The sequence below is a fragment of the Hemiscyllium ocellatum genome, chromosome 42 (assembly GCF_020745735.1).
Source record: "Hemiscyllium ocellatum isolate sHemOce1 chromosome 42, sHemOce1.pat.X.cur, whole genome shotgun sequence".
Lineage (NCBI taxonomy): Eukaryota > Metazoa > Chordata > Chondrichthyes > Orectolobiformes > Hemiscylliidae > Hemiscyllium > Hemiscyllium ocellatum.
Window position 1 is genome coordinate 17,380,062 of NC_083442.1, and position 22,364 is coordinate 17,402,425.

General features: G+C 49.9%; 1 protein-coding gene across 1 annotated transcript in view; it reads right to left on the reverse strand.

Annotated features, from left to right (window-relative positions):
- Window positions 1–17,599, reverse strand: part of LOC132834829 (annexin A2-like) — a 51,738-nt gene extending 34,139 nt beyond the window's left edge. Inside the window, exons 1-4 of the mRNA XM_060853894.1 lie at window positions 17,492–17,599; window positions 12,749–12,814; window positions 4,047–4,134; window positions 888–982 (exon numbers count right to left, since the gene is read on the reverse strand). Of these exons, the coding sequence (XP_060709877.1) occupies window positions 888–982; window positions 4,047–4,134; window positions 12,749–12,796 (231 nt within the window). The 5' untranslated portion in view covers window positions 12,797–12,814; window positions 17,492–17,599. The remainder of the gene's footprint in view (window positions 1–887; window positions 983–4,046; window positions 4,135–12,748; window positions 12,815–17,491) is intronic.
- Between the last annotated feature and the right edge of the window lie 4,765 nt (window positions 17,600–22,364).

Genomic DNA, 22,364 nt, shown 5'->3' on the forward strand with positions numbered 1-22,364 from the left:
TCTAAACATATCAATAAGCCAGAAAATCTCAACTATACTGAAACAAGGCTTTAGGTATTGGAGGGAAATAGAAACTTAAATTTCCTGTAAGTCTCAAACACAAAATAACAGAAACAGCCTGTCTGCCCATCCCGTCTGCGGATTATAACTGGACCTTGCTCAATGTCCTTCCATCTTCATTCTCGAAGCAAGCTCCTTTCACATAACAATTCAAAAGCTGGGTGACAGTGAGCTCCGCATTCGCATAGCGACCACTATTTCACCTGCTGATGCTGGGTTTGGTTTCATTTGCATCCACACTGAGGTGATATTAACAGGTGGGACGTGAGCACGCCAATGGGACAATGGAATTAAAGTTAATCTGTCAATCCTCTGTTTTCTCTCCTCCCCAAGTGCCTTCTGTTCCTCTCAATTTTCTGCATCCTGCATCCTTTTCTTCCTCTCCCATTGCCCCTCCATTTCCTCCTCCGTCTCCCCATCCCCACCATCTCTCCATTTCCCCTCCATTTCTCTCCCTCCATCTCTCCACTTCCCCTCCCCATCGCTCCATTTCCCCTCCCTTCATCATTCCCCCCCTTTTCCCCTCAGTCCCCTCACTTCCTCTCCCTCCTTCTCAATTCCTCTCGATTCCTTCCACCCCTCCATCTTCCCATTTCCCCTCCATTCGTTCCTCCTGCCTCATTTTCCCTCACGATTTCTCTCGCTAATTTTCCCCCAGGAACATTGAGCGTGTTGACCCTTATTGGTCCTTTGACCTCCTCGAGTGCTGCCCACCTGATGTTCTGTTCTCTGTCGAAGGGGCGGTCTGCACTGGCCTGTCTCTGCGATGTTTAACAAACTGCCCATACACCAGATGGTTGACCAATCGATAACCAGCAGGTACTTACATGCTTAGTGTTTCTTTCATAATGGAAGGCGATGTCCTGTCTTTGTGCATTGCTACACCTTGTCAGTATGTCGATGATAGAGTGCTCGTCCACACCTAACACAGAGAACAGAAGATGACAGCTTCAAACCCCAATATCAGCGGTTTCCCTCAACACCGCAGGTCAGGGCTCAGCAGCCGGATTCCGAACCACCCAAAAGACCCTTACCATCCAAAGAAGCAGGTTTAGAGTGTGGTCAACGTTGTGCAACCAATCACTGCATGGTAAGAATCATAGAATCCCTATGGTGCACTGGCCATAAACAGGTCCAGGCAGCGGGCCGTGGAGGGGGTCATGAGGGCCGACTGCCTGCCCCTCTTCCGCGGTTATGTTAGAGCCCGGGTGTCCTTGGAGAAGGAGCACGCGGTGTCCACCAACACCCTGGAGTTGTTCAGGGAGAGGTGGGCGCCGCAGGGAGTGGAGTGCATCATTTCCCCCTCCAACTCTATTTTGATTTAGTCCCTGCCCTCCCCTTCACTGTTTGTTCACACAGCATTGCCTTTTGATGTGAAGGGCACTGCTTGTCACTGGCCACCCGGGTGTTTTCCTATCTTCCTGGTGGTGGAAATTAAATAAAGATTTGTGCACTTTGTGTCTCTCACTGCATCTCGTACTTGCACACACACCATGAGTGCTGGGGAAAAATAAGCAGTGAGGCGGGAGTGGAGGGGGGGGGGGGGGGGGGGGGGGGGGGGGGGGTAAAGGGAAAAAAAAAGAAAAGAAAAGATAAACAAGGCATTATTTTTTTAAAAATCCCTATGGTGTGGGAGCAGGCCATTCAGCCCATTGTGTCCGCACCGAGCTTCCAAAGAGCATCCCACCCCAGCCCCTCCTCCCATCCTATAACCGTACATTTCCCGTGGTCAGGGAGAAAGCGAGGCCTGCAGATGCTGGAGATCAGAGTCAAAACGTGTGGTGCTGGAAAAGCACAGCCGGTCAGGCAGCATCCGAGGGGAGTCAACATTGCGGACATAAAGCCCTTCACATTCCTGCTGAAGAGCTTATGCCCGAAATGTCGACTCTCCTGCTCCTCGAATGCTGCTTGACCGGCTGTGCTTTTCCAGCACCACACTCTTTTCCCATGGTTAGCCCATCTGATTTGCACATCCCTGAACACCACGGGCAATTTAGCACGGCCAATCGATCCCAACCTGCACAAGTTCAGACGGTGGGAGGAAACCGAGCACCCAGAGGAAACCCACACAGAGAATGTGCAAGGTCCACATAGACGGTTGCCTGAGGCTGGAATCGAACCCAGGACCCTGGCACTGTGTGGCAGCAGTGCACCACCGAGCCGCGCCCCAAGCCCCTGCAAACGGCAACAAAAACAATGAACCGATATTGCCGACTAAAGGTAGCGTGCTATCAAAGGGTTTTGACTCGGTGTTCATCAGGAATCCATCAAAGAACGACAGGTTTGATCAGGAATTTATACGACTTGAGGAGAAGGGGGGCTGATTGGATGGCCGGTGGACTTTGGTCAGGAGTTGCCATGGAGCGTGCACCAGGGAACCTCGAAGCCTCTGGTCAAATACAAAAAAATGCAGGCCAGCTTAGACTGGTCAAGCCGTTGCCATGGAGACTTCATTGAAGGAGGCCCATTGCCTTCATTGTTGGCAATTCAACAAAAGCTTGGGGAGACTCCCTCCACACCTGCACATTCTCCATGGCAATGGCTCGATCAAATTCCATTTGCCAACCGACCGGCTCCCTGTTTCACATGTATTATAAAGTGCTGAAACGTGGCATTCTTGCGTCTTGTCCTGATGAGGTGAACAGTTTCTGCAGTCTGCTTGTTTCTTCAGCAAGTGAGAGAAAGGTGAGGACTGCAGATGCTGGAGATCAGAGTCAGAACGTGTGGTGTTGGAAAAGCTCAGCAGGTCAGGCAGCATCCGAGGAGCAGGAAAACCGACGTTTCAGGCATAAGCTCTTCATCAGGAATCACATTCCCGAAACGTCGACTCTCCTGCTCCTTGGATGCTGCCTGACCAATTGCGCGTTTCCAGCGCCACACTCTTCGACTCTTTCTCTCAGCAGTGCTCAGGTTCTGAACAATTTAGGAACTAATGAAATGATAATCTGTCCGTGACAATGTTGGTCGAGGGAGAACTATTGTCCTGACCTCTCGGGAGAAATTCCCAAGCCCTCCTGTGAATGAGTGCTGTGGAATCCTAATCCCAGATGTGGGCCTCAGTTTATTTACACTTCCTGATGTTGACTCATGAGGAATCGCAAGGTAGTCAACACCATCAAAGACCCTGCCAACCAGATAATGCTCTCTTCCAACCTCTCCCATCAGGCAGAAACTTGAATGCACATAGCAACAGATTCAAGTGCAGCTTCTTCCCCGCTTTTATTAGATTGCTGAGCAGAACTCTCAAGTTTTAAATCTAATGTTGATCTTGCTTTGTGCCCCTCCTGTGCCGCTGGAACCCTGTATATCTCGCTCTGTCTGAGCACCCTATAATCTGTGTGTTCTTGTTTGCTATGATCTGCCCGCTCTGCCCGCAAAACAAAACTTTTCACTTTACACGTGACAGCAATAAATCAAATCAAATCTAAAGGTGGTGTATCCTCAACGTGGATGGGTCAGGTCAGAGTAAGGCCATTGTGGGAAGAGTCAGCATCAGGTCTTACTGACCCTGAGGTAAGATTGAGGTCAAGGGGGGGGGAACACAGTGGCTAGCACTGCTGCTTCCCAGTGCCAGGGACCCGGGTTCGATTCCAGCCTTGGGCAACTGTGTGGAGTTTGTACATTCTCCCCCGTGTCTGCACGGTTTCCTCCCACAGTCCAAAGATGGGCAGGTCAGGGTAGATTGGCCATGTTGAATTACCCATAGAGTTCAAGGATGTGTAGGTTAGGTGCATTAGGGTAAATATAGGATAATAGGGTAAGGCGGTGGGTCTGGGTGGGTTACTCTTCTGAAGATCGATATGGAATGTTGGGCCGAGGGGTCTGTTTCCACATTGAAAGGATTCTATGAAGTTGGAGTGTGGATTGCATTTGGAGGAAGTGCGGGCTGAACACAGGATTTCAATCTGAATGACGACAGCAAAAAAACCACAGTCCCTGATCAATGTGGGTTCATCCTCAGCACCAACCCAAAGCCAGTAGCTTACCTTTGACTTTAAGAGCCTGCTCCAGCTCTGCAGCTTCTTTCTCTGCGTTGAAATTAGCAAGGGGTTTCACTGTGGCCCCATCAGAGAGCTGAAAGATAAAGGTAAGGAGTTCACCCTCTCTCCATCACCATCCTGGGGATCCTCTCACTCCAACTTTCGGAATCCCGCCACCGCAATCCCAGAAACATCCTCAGAAAGTCCTAACTCCCGGGACCTCCGTCGCTACGCTGCCACTCAGGGGAGTATTCCCGTGAACCCCATCCATGTCACATTCCCACCAAACCGACTGCTCTCACTGATGGGCTTCCCAGCAAATTTCCAAACGTTGCTGGGAAGGGAAGGCTATCTTTTGGATGTCGGTTTACTCCACCCAGGAGCACCGACTGGGTCACATAGGCTGATAAGGGAGCTCCCAGAGTCTCACAAGTAGCACATTGCCCCTCTCCAGGCCCCATCTGACAATTCAATGGATGCAGCCTGACAACGTAGAACAGTCCAGCACAGTACAGGCCCTTCGGCCCTCGATGTTGTGCTGACCTTTTATCCTACTCTAAGATAAAACTAACCTACATATCTTTCATTTTACTATCATCCATGTTGTTGTGGTTCTGCTCGCCGAGCTGGAAGTTTTTGCTGCAAACGTTTCGTTCCCTGGCTAGGGAACATCATCAGTGCTGTTGGAGCCTCGTGTGAAGCGCTGCTTTGATGTTTCTTCCGGTATTTATATTGGTTTGTTCTTGCCGCTTCCAGGTGTCAGTTTCAGCTGCAGTGATTTGTATGTGGGGTCCAGGTCGATGTGTCTGTTGATGGACGTTCTTGCCATTTCCGGGTGTCAGTTTCAGCTGTAGTGGTTTGTATATGGTGTCCAGGTCAATGTGTCTGTTAATGGAGTTTGTGGATGAATGCCATGCTTCTAGGAATTCTCTGGCTGTTCTCTGTCTGGCTTGTCCTATGATAGTGGTGTTTTCCCAGTCAAATTCATGTTGCTGGTTGTCTGAGTGTATGGCTACTAGAGATAGCTGGTCGTGTCGTTTTGTGGCTAGCTGATGTTCATGGATGCGGATTGTTAGCTGTCTTCCTGTTTGTCCTATATAGTGTTTTGTGCAGTCCTTGCATGGTATTTTGTAAACTACGTTAGTTTGGCTCATGCTGGGTATTGGGTCCTTTGTTCTAGTGAGTTGTTGTCTGAGCGTGGATGTTGGCTTGTGTGCTGTTATGAGTCCTAAGGGTCGCAGTAGTCTGGCTGTCAGTTCTGAGACGCTCCTGACGTATGGTAGTGTGGCTAGTCCTTTTGGTTGTGGCATGTCCTCGTTCCGTGGTCTATCTCTTAGGCATCTGGTGATAAAGTTCCGCGGGTATCCGTTTTTGGCGAATACCTTGTATAGATGTTCCTCTTCCTCTTTTCGCAGTTCTGGTGTACTGCAGTGTGTTGTGGCCCTTTTGAATAGTGTCCTGATGCAGCTTCGTTTGTGTGTGTTGGGGTGGTTACTTTCATAGTTTAAGACTTGGTCTGTGTGTGTTGGTTTCCTGTGTACCCTTGTGGTGAATTCTCCGTTGGGTGTTCTCTCTACTAACACGTCTAGGAATGGGAGTTGGCTATCCTTATTATCCATGTGCCTATTCAAGAGTCACTTTAATGTCCCTAATGTATCTGCCCTACTACCACCACTGGCAGTGCATATTCACTGTGTAAAGAACCTACCTCTGACATCTCCCCTAAACCTTCCTCTAATCACCTTAAAATTATGCCCCCTCGTGATAGCCATTCCCACCCTGAGGAAACGTCTCTGGCTATCCACTCTATCTCTGCTGCATCATCTTGTAGACCTCTATCACGTCACCTCTCATCCTTCTTCACTCCAGTGAGAAAAGCCCTAGCTCTCTCAACCTGGACATGCTCTCCAGCAGGTGACCAATGAGTTGGATGCAAAATGTGGACAGGAAGAGACATCTCATTTTTATTTTATAAATTAAGGAGGTGCATTTTAAAAAAAAATCATTCACAAACTAAGAGCATCACTGAGTAGATCAGCTTTTATTGCCCATCCCTAATTGCCCCAGAGGGCAGTTTTCAGTCGACGGCGTCACTGTGGGTCTGGAGGCCAGACCAGGTAAGGATGGGTGTTTCTGACAATCAAGTCATGGTCATCATTAGGGTCTCAATTCCAGCATTAAACCCAACTCCCCAGAACATTCCCTGGGGTCTCTGGATTAACATTCCTGGGATAACACCACTAAGCCACTGCCTCCCCAGGCGATTTGGTAACATATTGGAATTACTTGTACGCTAAAACATTCATAATTTTCAAACCGTTTACTGTTTTATCCCAGTCATTGTTGACCCATCACTATGTTATTTATGTATTGTCATTCCTCTCCATGACCTTCACTCAACTACTGTCTACAAACAAACAAAGTGACCTTTAAATCTACAATTCACTGACACCTCAAATCCTTCCAGACCCATCACCCATCAAAGACATTTCAAACACTAATTCTGAGCCGAGTGGATAATCAGCCAGAATCCAATCAATTCTTTCCTCTTTAAGATAGGGTGGATTGGCCATGTTAAATTGTCCATGGTGTCCAGGAATGTATAGGTTAGGTGAGCTAGCCATGGGAAATGCAGGGTGACAGGAATAGGGTGGGGAGGGGGGAATGGGTCTGGGTGGGATGGGCACTGTGATGGGCTGAATGGCCCACTTCCACACTGGAGGGATGCTACGATTTGCTTGCCAACGTCACAATTTCCTAAATCCAAGCCTTTAGTCCTCGAGCGGGGGCATCCCTGACTTCCGAGCGAGATTCCCAGTTTCTGAGCAGCCTGGTCCGGCACATCCAGGCTGCGTGCCTTGGGCTTCAAGGAAGTGAAGGCCAGAAACAAGGACCAAAGGGACTGGAGAACAGGGGAGCGGAGACAACAGGCAGGAGAGAATTACAGACCGAGGGGAAGGAAAGAAACTGAATCAAGTGCAGAGAACAGAGCAGTGGGAAAGAAGTGTAGTACAGTGGCTCAGTGGGTAGCAGTACCTCCTCACAGTGCCAGGGACCTGGGTTCGATCCCATCCTCAGGCAACTCTCTGTGTGGAGTTTGCACATTCTCCCTGTGTCTGCGTGGGTTTCCTCCCACAATCCAAAGATGTGCAGGTCAGTTACATTAGTCAGGGGTTAAATGTAGGGGAATGGGTCTGGGTGGGATACTCTTTGGAGGTTCGATATAGACTTGTTGGGCCGAAGGGCCTGTTTCCACACTGTAGACATTCTGTGATAGGGCTGAAAATGTGTTGCTGGAAAAGCTCAGCAGGTCAGGCAACATCCAAAGAGGAGGAGAATTGACGTTTTGGGCATGAGCCCTTCTTCAGGAATGTGATAGGCCCTGGGAAGGGAATGCTTGACTAAGATGCTCAGGTCAGGGAGGTTTGGTCATGCTAAATTGCCCACTGTGTGCAGGGATGTGCGGATTGGTGGGTTAACCATGGGAAATGTAAGGGGGTTGGGGGCTGAGGGTCTGGGTGGGATGCATTTGGGAGGGTTAGTTTGCACTCAATGGGCCAAATGGCCTGCATCTATATTGTAAGAACCCTGTGAGAACACAGCAGGACAGAGAGAAGGAACCATCTACAGTCTTTGAAAATGGAAAGTAACTTGACACAGTCATAAAGACGTGTTAAAAATTTCTAATAGCTCCCTCCCAGCCCAGAAGCATTTTCTCAGCAAAAAGTCATGTTTTGTTCTGTCACGGTGCCAAAACCAATAAGCGGAAAGGGCTTGTCACTAGAAACAAAGACTGACAAAATTATCGTTATGTATGTGTGCTTGGCCAGGGACTTTACATCCCACTCTCTGATTATGGGAACAAAAGCAGAACTTCATAAACATTTGGGGGGAAGACAGAAGACTGTGTGCGCAAGCCCAGCTTTCTGAGGGCTGGGTGAATTGGGAGTGGTGGCCAGGGTCTGAGTTGGCAACATTGTACTTGAACAACTTCAGACTCTGGGAGCTCCCTCGTCACTGCAATGGTCCAGTCGGTAAAATCACCCCAGAGTCAACGGGCTGCTGTCTCACTGGACAGAGAGAGAGAGACAGAGAGAGACAGAGAGATAGAGAGACAGCGAGACAGAGAGAGAGAGTGACAGAAAGAGAGAGAGAGAAAGAGAGAGAGAGAGAGACAGAGAGAGAGAGAGAGACAGAGAGAGAGAGACAGAGAGAGACAGAGAGATAGAGAGACAGAGAGACAGAGAGAGAGAGTGACAGAAAGAGAGAGAGAGAAAGAGAGAGAGACAGAGAGACAGAGAGAGAGAGACAGAGAGAGAGAGACAGAGAGAGAGAGACAGAGAGAGACAAAAGAGACAGAGAGAGAGACACAGAGAGACACAGAGAGACACAGAGAGACAGAGAGGGAGAGACTGGTGGTGGTTTAACCCATGCCTCAGGCGAGGGGAGTAATCAAGAAGGAGATCTCACTCGGCCAGTGATGGGGATTGAATGCACGCTGTTGGTGTCATAAACCAGCTATCCGGCCAACTGCACTAACCAACTCCCCTTCTTTGTTAGGTACCACTAAGTGACTAAATCAAAAGCAAAATCAGCACCTCATCACACTCCACGATAGCATGGCACCTGACCGTGCTATCAAAGCGTGAGCAAGAGTTGATGTGACCATGGAGCAGCTCCTTGAGAGTGGAGTTGCAGGTGGATAGGATAGTGAAGGCGGCGTTTGGTATGCTTTCCTTTATTGGGCAGAGTATTGAGTACAGGAGTTGGGGGGTCATGTTGCAGCTGCACATGATATTGGTTAGGCCACTGTTGGAATATTGCGTGCAATTCTGGTCTCCTTCCTATCGGAAAGATGTTGTGAAACTTGGAAGGGTTCAGAAAAGATTTACAAGGATGTTGCCAGGGTTGGAGGATTTGAGCTACAGGGAGAGGCTGAACAGGCTGGGGCTGTTTTTCCTGGAAATTCGAAGGCTGAGGGGTGACCTTATAGAGGTTTATAAAATCATGAGGGGCATGGATAGGGTAAATAGAAAAGTCATTTTCCTGGAATCGGGGAGTCCAGAACTAGAGGTTTAGGGTGAGAGGGGAAAGATATAAAAGAGACCTAAGGGGCAACATTTTCACGCAGAGGGTGGTGCGCGAATGGAATGAACTGCCAGAGGAAGTGGTGGAGGCTGGTACAATTGCAACATTAAAGAGGCATTTGGATAGGTATATGAATAGGAAGGGTTTGGAGGGATATGGGCCGGGTACTGGCAGGTGGGACTAGATTGGGTTGTGATATCTGGTTGGCATGGATGGGTTGGACCAAAGGGTCTGTTTCCATGCTGTACATCTCAATGACTCTGTGAGATGGTGGTTTAAGAGGTTTTAGATGACCTCATGTATTGTGGAGTGCGCAACCAATCAAGATTGACCAACTGAGTCCAGAGGAATTCAAAATATTGGAATGAGAATGTCAGCAGATAATTGGAGACTGAAATAACTGCATAGAGGGCAATATCCCAAGACATGGCAGTATATATGGGCTCTGAGCAGACAGCTCACAGCCAGTCCCTAGACTGAGGAGACTCTCTGAACCTTCTGGTTTTTTTTTTGTTTTCTTTCTTTTTCTTTTTTCCTTTTGAAATGACTCCATTGAGGCTGGTCACCCAGTCACCCTTTATCTGCACATGGGAGGTCTTTCACACTGACCGGGCTCCCTCAGAGAATCTTCCGGTTATATCGGTCAGCCTGTGTTCCCTGGTCCTCATTCTAATCACTACAGAATCAGAAATCACACGACACCAAAAATGTCCACCAGGTTTATTTGAAATCGGTTTGCTTTCGGAGCGCTGCTCCTTCATCAGGTACACAGTGAGGTGAAGGAGCTGACCAAGAGCGGTCTAAGAGCTTGCGATTTCAAATGAACCTGCTGGACTATAACCTGGTGTTGTGTGATCTCTGACTTTGTCCCCATCCCAATCCAGCACTTACACCTCCACATCATCATCGCAGAGACCGAGGTGGGTGGTGACATGGAGATGGAAAGGCGAGTGAGTGTGTGTATGTGGGATTTGAGGCTCAAGTTGCGTCAAGCACGAAAACGAGGTCACAAATAATCGTTCCGTCTCAGGGAGCAGTCACGGACACTAATGAAGTTGGGTGTCTATGGGACGGAAGTCAATGGCTTCAGTTCACCTAGTACTGAGTTGGAGCACATTGCTGTTCATGCAGCACTGAAAGACAAACAGTTACAGAGGAACCTCGATTATCCGAAGGACATGGGCGCGGAGTATTTCACTCGGTTATTCGTATTCCGGATATTCGAATGATGGATAACATCATTTAGCCAAGCATCGGGATCTTGCCGGATAATCCGATGTTCAGATAATCGAATGCCAGTTAATCAAGGTTCCTCTGTAGTTTGGGAAATTTAGCAATGGGAGGAGTGACAAGAGTCAAGAGTGTGGTGCTGGAAAAGCACAGCAGGTCAGGCAGCATCCGAGGGGCAGGAGAGTCAACATTACAGGCATAAGCCCTTCATCAGGAGTGAGGCTGAACTGGGTGCCCAAGCCAGAACCAAAGTTGTGTTTTCGGGTGATGGGAAGGAAGGGCAAGCAGGTAGGTGAGAGATAAGACAGTGCAGATGGACAAAGTTCGATGTTAGAAGAGGGAAGAGTGAGGAATCAAAAGGAGAGGACATCGACGGTGTTTCTCCGCCTCTGATTAATGAGTTGGGAATGGAAGCCAGTGGGAGCAATCGGAGTCGGTCAAAGCTGGACCACAGTGAAGAGGTGCGAGAGAAAATGGTGGGCTCACCAGGTCAAAGGCTGAGGCAGGTGAGAGGAGAAAGTTTACCGTTCACCACCACCACCAGGATATCACCTGTGACTTCGATAAGGTACAGTAGCAGGCTGGGAAACATTGTTGGCACCCAGAGGTGGCACACGAGGAAGTGGAGGATGGAGATGGAGGGCTGGTTTGCAAGAATGAAGGAATCAAGAGTTGGACACAGTTAGGGATGCTAAGATGCTGGAAGTCAGAGTCAATCGATGTGAGGCTGGAAGAGCACAGCAGGTTAGACAGCATCCGAGGAGCTGCAAAGTCAACGTTTCAGGCCAAAACCCTTCATTAGGATGAATGAAACATTGACTTTCCTGCTCCTTGAATCAAGGGTTGGTGTTTTGTTTTGAGGAGAAGGGTGATGGAGCAGGTTTTCCAGATAAGTCTATTGTGATCCTTTCCTCTCCTGAGAAAGAGCAGCTAAAGTCATCCACTCCAAAAGGAATACTACTACAAGAATCGCACAGTGGCAGGAGGAACTGGGATAGATTTTGCTTCCGGGGTTTGAACCTGGGAATGGGGAATAGGGGCAAGGATCATGTAGACTGATGGAAGGCAATGCCATCACCACTCCTGGATCTCCTGGCCAGCTCTGGGGAAGCAGGTGCCAATGCTGTTCAAATTCCAGTGCCCAGGAGGCTCTGTGGACAACTGTAGGTGAGAAACGGGAGTCCAGAGAATTCCGTGTCAATGCATTGTTGCGTTTGAAGAGATTGAAGTCCCCATTGTCAGTCAGCTCAAGCCCTGTGAATGACTGAAATCATCGAATCCCTCCAATGTGGGAACATGCCCTTCCGCCCAACATGTCCGTACCGACACCTCCAAAGAGTAACCCACCCAGACCCATTCCCCTATATTTACCCCCAGATTAATGCTCCTAACCCATACATCTCTGCACACTATGGGCAATTCAGCACGGCCAATCCACCTAACCTGCCCATCACAATCACCTGATGAAGGAGCGTCGCTCCGAAAGCTAGTGCTTCCAATTAAACCTGTTGGACTATAACCTGGTGTTGTGTGATTTTTAACTTTGTACACCCCAGTCCAACACCGGCATCTCCAAATCACCTTTGGGACTGTGGGAAGAAACCAGAGCACCCAGAGGAAACCCGCACAGACACAGGGAGAATGTGCAAACTCTACACAGACAGTCACCCGAGGCTGGAATCGAACTGGGGTTGCTGGAGCTGTGAGGCAGCAGTGCTAACCACTGAGCCACCGTGCCACCCTGCCCCTGGGTGAATAACCTGGTCTTGTGTGATCCACCCCAGTCCAACCTCCACATTGTTTGGACAAGGCTCTGCTCACAGGCCATCAGTGGAAAGTGGTTTTCATGTAGATAGGTCAGGGCAGACTCAATGGACAGAAGGGCCACTTCTGTGCTGTATGGCCCGAAAGAAACTTTATTGTCGTGAAGCAACAGAAGTGTTTGCTACAGTCAGAGAAAGGCCATCAGCAGGATTTCAAATCCTATGTTCTGGGTGGCGGCATGGTGGCTCAGTGGTTAGCACTGCTGCCTCACAGCACCAAGGACCTGGGTTCAATTCCCATACACGTTCTCCCCGTGTCTGCGCGGGTTTCCTCCGGGTGCTCCAGTTTCCTCCCACAGTCCAAAGATGTGCAGGTTAGGGTGAATTGGCCATGCTAAACTGCCCATAGTGCTAGGTACATTAATCGGGGCAAATGTAGGGGAATGAGTCTGGGTAGGTTGCTCTTTGGAGGGTCAGTGTGGACTTGTTGGGCTGACGGGCCTGGTTCCACACTAATCTAATCCCAAAGTGCTGCCCCCTACAGACAGCTCCACTGTCCCAAAACCCTGACACTCACCCAGTAACCGGACCCACTCACACAGTTTGGGGATGCATTCAGCTACTCACCTCATCAGTGCCCAGGCACACTTGGGATAAGATTTCATGAATTTCCATTTTTGTCTTCGGAACAGTCTAGGATGGAGAAAGGATCAAAAGGTTAAGAGTTTTCAACATGGTTTCTCCTGCGATGAGGTGAATGCAACAGCATTGTGCACAAGGTCTGCAGCTTTATCTATTCCCCAGTCATCGGTGAATCACTGGCTTCCTCTCCCTCTCCACAGCTGGTAGGGCAGGATGAGAAATAGCTCACTCATTGCCAAACCTCTGCCTCATTCTGGAAAGAGTGAGTCACACTTGCAAACAGCGAGCCAGACTGGGAGATTTCCACCTCTTTGTGAAATGCCCAATAAACATTGTGTAGAGTGCGATGGCCTTTTAGAATCTGCAGGCTAAGGAAAGCTCTGAAACAATGGAAGTCACATTGCTCCAAAGTGAGTGACTCAAACCATTGCTGTGTGAACAGGCAGAGGAACAGATTAAGACTTGTGCTAGCACAAGCAATCTGCAAGCACTCCTTCATTACACAGACAGAGTGGAATGTGTCTGTGGGTGTGATTCTTCTAAAACCATAGCAACGTTAAAACTGAAAAGTTCAACTGTTACTGGCAAAGAGACTGCTGCCAGAACACACATGTCTTGGAACCAAACAGGAGACCGCAGGATGGGCCAAACTACATTTGAAGCCAAATCATAATCCTCCCACTAAAATCTAATCAAATATCTAAGGAATCGATGAATGGAGTGGGGCTAAGACCCCTCGATCTGAAATTGAGAACCAAATCAAACACAATTACGCTACTAATTCTGAGCTTTGAAGTGTCTGGAACTTGTACAAAATAATAAAAGAAGCTGGCTTTTGCTCTGAACGGCTTAGCCATCTCATTTACAATTTCCATTCTCTCCGAAATCCTGCCGCTATTAGTGGCCACGTTTGCACTTTCTTCAGGACCAGAACTAATCTTTCATCTGTCCGAACCCAGTTCTCACTCCAAAAACCTAACATTTCGCTGTAACCAAATGAAAATCAGGAGGGGCCTGGGTGGGGTGAATAGCCAAGGTCTTTTTTTCCAGGGTAGGGGAATCCAAAAATAAAAAGGGCATAGGTATAAAGTGAGAGGGGAAAAGACTTAAGAGGGACCTCAGGGGCAACGTTTTCACACAGAGGGTGGTACGTGTATGGAATGAGCTGCCAGAGGAAGTGGTGGAGGCTGGTACAATTGCAACATTTAAAAGGCATCTGGATGGGTATATGAATAGGAAGGGTTTGGAGGGATATGGGCCAGGTGCAGGCAAATGGGTTCAGGTCAGATTGGGATAACTGGTCAGCATGGACGAGTTGGACTGAAAGGTCTGTTTCTGTGCAGTGCAGCTCTGTGACTGAATGAAAGGTACAGACAGCTGAAACAGCAGCATTGTAGCCAGACGACATTCTCATTTTCTTTGTCACTTTTAACTGAGTGTTTGCCAAATACCAACCATTGCCAGCTCAAATCTGTTAAGTTTTACATTATGCAAGGGTCAGGCATGCTATTTAGAACTGGAATGTTTCTTGTAGACCAATCCAGAACACAGAGACAGAGGGACGAGACAGATTCCGGACTGTTCCGGAGAAGCCATTGAACTTTCTCTCTCCACACAAGGCCTGCTGAGTTTCTCCAGCACCTTCGGCTGGTTTTAGGTTCAAGGGGGGAAACAGGGAGCAAGTGGTTGTGAGTCTATGTTAGACACTGCTGGATCGGGAGACTGGAGCAGAGATCAAGGTGACCGTGGAGATCAAGTCGATGGGAAGGAAAAAAGACAATAATTGGTTAAACAATGGAAGCCGTGCAATCACACTGGGATCGCAGAATGTTCCAAAATGTGTAAGATGGAGGAACAGGGAGGGGGGAAACAAACACACACACACATACAGACACACACACACAGACAGAGACACACACACACACAGACACACATACACAGAGACACGCACACAGAGACAGAGACACACACACAGAGACAGACACACACACACACAGATACGCACATACACAGAGACACATACACACACACAGACACAGAGACACAGAGACACACACACACAGATACGCACACAGAGACACACACACACAGACAGACAGACAGACACACACACACACACAGAGACAGAGACACAGAGACACACACAGAAACAGAAACACACACAGAGACATACACACACACACACACACACACAGAGACAGAGACACACACACACGGAGCAGACACCTCCAGCTGGCCACTCTGATGGGAAGATTGGAATTAGGGTGGGGACAATCGTGTACATTAACCCGCCCAATCCCCAATATCTGTAGCACGGTCCCACCCAATCTCCTTCCTGACATTCCCGTTCCTAGCACCGCAAGTGTTTAATGCCAAGGTTTTACACTCAAACCCCATGGGGAGTCACAAAGGGTACAGATGTGGTCTGTGTTTTGAGTCCAGGCTGAACTGCGCAGAGGTCAAGGGTCAGCTTGGGAGCAGGACAGGCAAAGAAACAGGAGGGTGGGGGCACGGGGAACAGAACAGTGCCCCCAGTCTTCAGGATTTGGCCCCTCACTCCCCAAGATCAAAATGGCGTTTGCCAGCAGTTCTTATTTTTGGGATGAGGTGTAAACAGCTTGTTTTAAAAGTGTGAGACTATCATTCATCATTAAACATTCCCCTGTCTCAGCAGAGAATCCATTTCTTGCTGTAACATCCTCAGTCCCCACCCTTGCCTTAGCCACGCCGTTTCTGATATCCTCAGGCGTGACTCCTGACTCAGAAATTCCAGCACTCTCGTGAACTCTGGCTGTCTTCCTTAAACTCATGCAGAGCTCTCCCGCCCAATGTCTCTCTCGCTCTGATTCACCCGTCCCTTCCAGTCTCCAGAACTACAAATGGCTCCTGCAACTGTTTAAATTTAAAATCCCCACCCTCTGTAATGTCCTCCAAACTGACAGGCTACTCCACCCTGAAGTTAACGCTTCAGGGTGGAGTTTCCCTACATAGAAGGTGCTATTCAAATGCAAGTTGAGATTTCTTAGGCTGCCTCAAGATTCTCAGATTGACATTGTCTCTGAGGCAATGGTGTAGTTTTTCTGGCACTTTTACTCCAGCTCAGGGACACTGTAACCCTACTCCTGCCCCCACTCAGGGACATTGTAACCCCACTCAGGGACACTGTAACCCTACTCCTGCCCCCCACTCAGGGACACTGTAACCCCACTCCCCACATCCCCCACTCAGGAACATTGTAACCGCACTCAGGGACACTAACCCCACTCCCCCCATTCCCCCCCCCCCACTCAGAGACACTGTAATCTCACTCTCCCCTCTCCCCCACTCAGGGACATTGTAACCCCACTCCCCCCTGCTCAGGGGCACTGTAACCCCACTCTCCCCTCTCCCCCACTCAGGGACACTGTAACCCCACTCCCCCCACCACTCAGGGACACTGTAACCCCACTCTCCCCTCTCCCCCATTCAGGGACATTGTAACCCCACTCCCCCCTGCTCAGGGGCACTGTAACCCCACTCTCCCCTCTCCCCCACTCAGGGACACTGTAACCCCACTCCCCCCACCACTCAGGGACACTGTAACCCCACTCTCCCCTCTCCCCCATTCAGGGACATTGTAACCCCACTCCCCCCTGCTCAGGGGCACTGTAACCCCACTCTCCCCTCTCCCCCACTCAGGGACACTGTAACCCCACTCCCCCCACCACTCAGGGACACTGTAACCCCACTCTCCCCTCTCCCCCATTCAGGGACATTGTAACCCCACTCCCCCTCTCCCCTCCCCTCCCCCCCACACTAAGGGACACTGTAACCCCACTGCACCTCCCCCCCAACTCGGGGACACTGTAACCCCACTCAGGGACATTGTAACCCCACTCCCCCCACCCACACCCACTCGGGGACACTGTAACCCCACTTTCCCCACTCAGGGGCACTGTAACCCCACTCCCCCCACCCCCACCCACTCGGGGACACTGTAACCCCACTCCCCCCCCCCACCCCATTCGGGGACACTGTAACCCCACTCCCCCCACCCCCAGCCACTCGGGGACACTGTAACCCCACTCCCCACCCCCCCCCCCCCCACCCACTCGGGGACACTGTAACCCCACTCTCCCCACTCAGGGACACTGTAACCCCACTCTCCCCACTCAGAGACACTGTCACCCCACTCCCCCCCACCCCCCCCACTCAGGGACACTGTTACCCCACTCCACCCCCCACTCAGGGACTCTGTTACCCCACTCCCCCCCACCAACAGCTCACTGAGTGTTCTCAGTCAACCAATGCCCTTAGACCAACTGAGGAGCCTAGATGATAGTTGCCGTAATACAGTGAGCCACAGGCACGTCTCTGCTACAGCCCAGAAGCTCTTGATTAATTGAAGGTGTGGGACAATCTTACAGTCACTAACGCCCCAGATTTCTCACTTAGGTTCTGCAGTAGGGAACATTGTTAATCACTGGCACCAGGCCAGAGGGTGCAGCCTTCACAACATAACGTTAATCACATATTTTACATTTCAAGATCAAGCAGATAGTTTGCACATTTTTCACAACTTCTCAAACTGATCGGTAAAGTACAACTCTGAAAGTTTGATTTGTTTGCACACTTGACAATGGTCCCGACAAATCAATAAATGCTGCTTTTTCACCCCCACGTTTCATTGCATTGCTGCATAATTTGTCCTGGATTCTACTGTAACAAGAGAGAGAATGACAGACTTACCTGCCCGCTCAGTCACTGTACGGGGACTAACTTCACTGCAGCTCCAGGGTGTGGTTTTTAAACAGCAGCTGACTACAGCCACATCAACGCTCTGTTTCCCCACCCCTCCAACACCCAGCCTTACCCACAGCACCAAAACAGTTCCTTTTCCATCGAACTAATGATCCTGAAGAGGGCCTATACCCCAAACTCACACAATCCCTCCAGTAAAAGCTGCTTCAAAAGGTCCTTCCCAAAAACGACACAGAATCCCACTGATGTGCAGTAAAAAAGGATCAACTTGCAGCACCTCCAGATGGCAAATGATTCACATTCATCTTCTCCTGTCCCTCCCCCATTCTCTTAGATTTGTTGCTGAGCCCCTCACTGTTTCAATAGGTTTGACAGCGAGTTGCTCTGACTGATCCTGAGTTATTCTACATACCCACTGTTCAGTTATAAAACCACAAAAGTGTTGCTCATAGCTTGAACTTCAGGCAGGCTCAGGAAATGACAGTGAGGGTTCCCACTGTTCAACTGTGCAAAACAGCACTTCCATTTTCAGGATACGTTCAGTGACATCTGTTTAGCTAAAAAAAAGGAATTCATCCCATCACTCTGCAGCAGTCAGGAGAGCAACCTGGCGTCCTTAGCTCCACCGCAACTAAACGCCAACTAGTAACAGTTTTCAATCTATAAACTCGCTTTAACTGAGATTCAGAGGTTTATTGTGGGGCCTTGTTACAGGGATAAGTTAGTGTTTGAGGGGAGAGGCTACAGATGTTTAAACACAGCACAGGAGACAGTAATATGTCAAATTCTAAGAAATGTGATATTCATGAAATATTCCTTCAGACTTCCCTCAGTGATTTTTTTTTAAAATTTGTTTTTCTCAGTGTGTGCTGTGAGAATTACAGTTCTCCGGCACCAAAAGCAACTAATTACAGGGATACTGAGAATTCGCAACTCAGGCAGGAACACATCCCAGTGAGCGAGGCGAGTGGGAATACACTGTCAATGAGCGAGGGGAGTGGGATACACTGTCAGTGAGCGAGGGGAGTGGGATACAGTGTGTGTCAGCTGGGGGAGTGGGGATACACTGTGTCAGCTGGGGAGTGGGGATATACTGTGTGTGAGCTGGGGGAGTGGGGATACACTGTTGGTGAGCTGGGGGAGTGGGGATACACTGTGTGTGAGCTGGGGAAGTGGGGATACACTGTTGGTGAGCTGGGGGAGTAGGGATACACTGTCTGTGAGCGAGGGGGGTGGGATACACTGTGTGTGAGCTGGGGAGGGGGGATACACTGTGTGTGGCTGGGGGAGTGGGGATACACTGTGTGTGAGCGAGGCGAGTGGGATACACTGTTGGTGAGCTGGGGGAGTGGGGATACACTGTGTGTGAGCTGGGGGAGTGGGATTACACTGTGTGTCAGCTGGGGGAGCGGAATACACTGTGTGTGAGCTGGGGCAGTGGGGATACACTGTCCCTGAGCTGGAGGAGTGGGGATACACTCTGTGAGTGAGGGGACGGGGGGGACACTGTGAGCGAGGGGAGTGGGGAGACAGTGTCTGTGAGCGAGGGGAGTGGGGAGGCAGTGTCTGTGAGCGAGGGGAGTGGGGAGTCAGTGTCTGTGAGCTGGGGGAGTGGGGAGACAGTGTCTGTGAGCTGGGGGAGTGGGGGGACACTGTGAGTGAGGGGAGTGGGGAGACAGTGTCTGTGAGCTGGGGGAGTGGGGGGACACTGTGAGTGAGGGGAATGGGGGTACACTGTCTGTGAGCGAGGGGAGTGTGGAGACAGTGTCTGTGAGCGAGGGGAGTGGGGGGACACTGTGAGTGAGGGGTGTGCGGAGACAGTGTCTGTGAGCTGGGGGAGTGGGGGGACACTGTGAGTGAGGGGAGTGCGGAGACAGTGTCTGTGAGCTGGGGGAGTGGGGGGACACTGTGAGTGAGGGGAATGGGGGTACACTGTCTGTGAGCGAGGGGAGTGTGGAGACAGTGTCTGTGAGCGAGGGAAGTGGGGGGACACTGTGAGTGAGGGGAGTGCGGAGACAGTGTCTGTGAGCTGGGGGAGTGGGGGGACACTGTGAGTGAGGGGAGTGGGGGTACACTGTCTGTGAGCGAGGGGAGTGCATAGACAGTGTCTGTGAGCTGGGGGAGTGGGGGGACACTGTCTGTGAGCGAGGGGAGTGCGGAGACAGTGTCTGTGAGCCGGGGGAGTGGGGGGACACTATCTGTGAGCGAGGGGAGTGCGGAGACAGTGTCTGTGAGCTGGGGGAGTGGGGGGACACTGTGAGTGAGGGTACACTGTCTGTGAGCGAGGGGAGTGCAGAGACAGCGTCTGTGAGTGAGGGGAGTGGGGGGACACTGTCTGTGAGCGAGGGGAGTGGGGAGACACTGAGTGAGGGGAGTGGGGGGACACTGTCTGTGAGCGAGGGGAGTGGGGAGACACTGTGAGTGAGGGGAGTGGGGGGACACTGTAAAATGCCTGAATGGCTGTGTGACTGTGACAGGGTTCTCTGGGTGTGACTGAGATGAGCTGGCAATCTGTGCTGAACCGCAGAGCAAGACCAGAGCACTGAGAGCCTCAAATCTCTGGTTGGGTGCAAGAAAAAGGCAGTGCAAGTCTGGGTCGCTATGGCAATGCAGGTAGGCCCAGAGTGAGTGAGCATTATAAAAGCAGATGAACAGCCCAACGATACAGCCTGGTGCAGTCCCTGAACTGGGTGTGTGTCCCAGAGCACTCAGTCTCCTTGCTACAGCATTACAGTGAGAGTTTCCCATACAGCCTGAGGTGAGGCATTGAAGGGCAGAAACCGAACTGTGAATGGGTCAGGGATATGCCAAGAGGGTTGGTAAAAGCTGGCACACATCAGATTGCAATAGCGGTGGACGTGCCCGTGGAATGGGGCCCGAGACGTTGATGCCCAGTGTCCAACTTGGAGACCCTTCAGATCACAAGGCAAGGCCAGTAGCCGCTCTGACATGTGTGTGGAGAATTCTCACCATCTCACTTGCTCAGGATGGGGAGCTGCATGTATCTGAAGTGAGATGCGCGGTTAATAAAATTTTCAACAAGCCATAGTCTCCCTGATTATTCATTTAGCTTCAATGGATCAGTCTCCCACACTACAAACCCATACTCAAAACCTTCCACAGATCTCTCGGCCTTTCCTGGAAAGAATTAATCCTGACTCCCCCCCCCCCAAAAAGAACCATCAAACTGCATTGATATGAAACAGCAAAGTGACGTGGGGGCAGAAACCTCAAGCAGGAGAGAGATATCAGGGAGACGATTAAAGGTTTAGGAGAAATGTTGAATGTTTGGCCTAATATTCAAACCAAATTCCAGTGAACGTAGCACAACTGAAATATACCACTCAGGGAGTGAAGGGAAGTTAAGAAACCTGGTCAGCCAAATTTGGAAACGGAAGATTGGTCTTATCACTGCACTGCCCATCTATACACCCAGGTAATGTCCCGGGACACAGTTTCAAATCCTGCAACAGCAGATAGGGGAATTTGAATTCAATTAAAAACAAACTCTGGAATTAAGTGTGTATTAATGACCATGAATTGTTGGGGAAAAATCCATTTGGTTCACTAGCGTCCTTTCTGGAAGGAAACTTCCATTCTTAGCCTGGTCTGGCCAACAGTCTAGATTAGAGTGGTGCTGGAAAAGACACAGCAGGTCAGGCAGCATCCGAGGAGCAGGAGAATCAACGTTTCGGGCAAAAGCCCTTCATCGAGTGCAGCCTCCATGTGACTCCAGACTCACAGCAATGTGCTGAGTCTTCACTGCCCTTTGAGCAATAAATCCTGGCCTAGACAACGACACCAACATCCCATGAATGAGTAAAAACAAATGTTTAGGTCAATCTCGAAGGATCAATAGGAGGAGAGTTGCAACCTCATTAGGAAACTGGAAGCTAAGGGTAAAGTTTTGGAGGAGGTCAGTAAGGATAAGTGAGACTCTGAACGATACAATACAGGATGCCGTGTTGTGGACACGTTGCAATTTTCCCAATAAGGAGGTACTGGAATTATCATTACTGGGGGTGATAGGGTACAACAAAATGATTCATTTAGTTCAGTCACTAACTTCCCAGTGGTCAAATAAATCAACAACATAATTACTGACTAATCACAGCAATCAATCTTTATCGATGAGTCTACAACAGACCCAGATATGAGAGGTGGGAGACTTTCTGTAATGGACAATGTTAGTAACTAAAACCCCGATCAACCTGTCCTTCCCATGTATGTTAGGGAGCCAGTTTAATCTGCAGGAACAGTGTCACAGAGAGTCATAGAGATGTACAGCACGGAAACAGACCCTTCGGTCCAACTCGTCCATGATGACCAGATATCCTAACCTAACTTAGTCCCATTTGCCAGCACTTGGTCCCTCTAAACCCTTCCTATTCATATACCCATCCGGATATCTTTTAAATGTTGTAACTGTACTAGCCTCCACCACTTCCTCTGGCAGCTCATTCCATACATATACCACCCTCTATGTGAAAAAGTTGCACCTTAGGTCTCTTTTAAATTTTTCCCCTCTCAGCTGAAACCTGTGCCTCTAGTTCTGGACTCTCCCCACCCCTGGGAAAAGACCTTGTCTATTTACCCCATCCATGCCCCTCATGATTTTATAAACCACTAGAAGGTCACCCCTCAACCTCCGACAGTCCTCCAGGGAAAACAGCAGCACGGTGGCACAGTGACCCAGGGACCCGGGTTCAATTCCCACCTCAGGCGACTGACTGTGTGGAGTTTGCACATTCTCCCCGTGTCTGCGTGGGTTTCCTCCGGGTGCTCCGGTTTCCTCCCACAGTCCAAAGATGTGCAGGTTAGGTGAATTGGCCATGCTAAATTGCCTGTAGTGTTAGGTGAA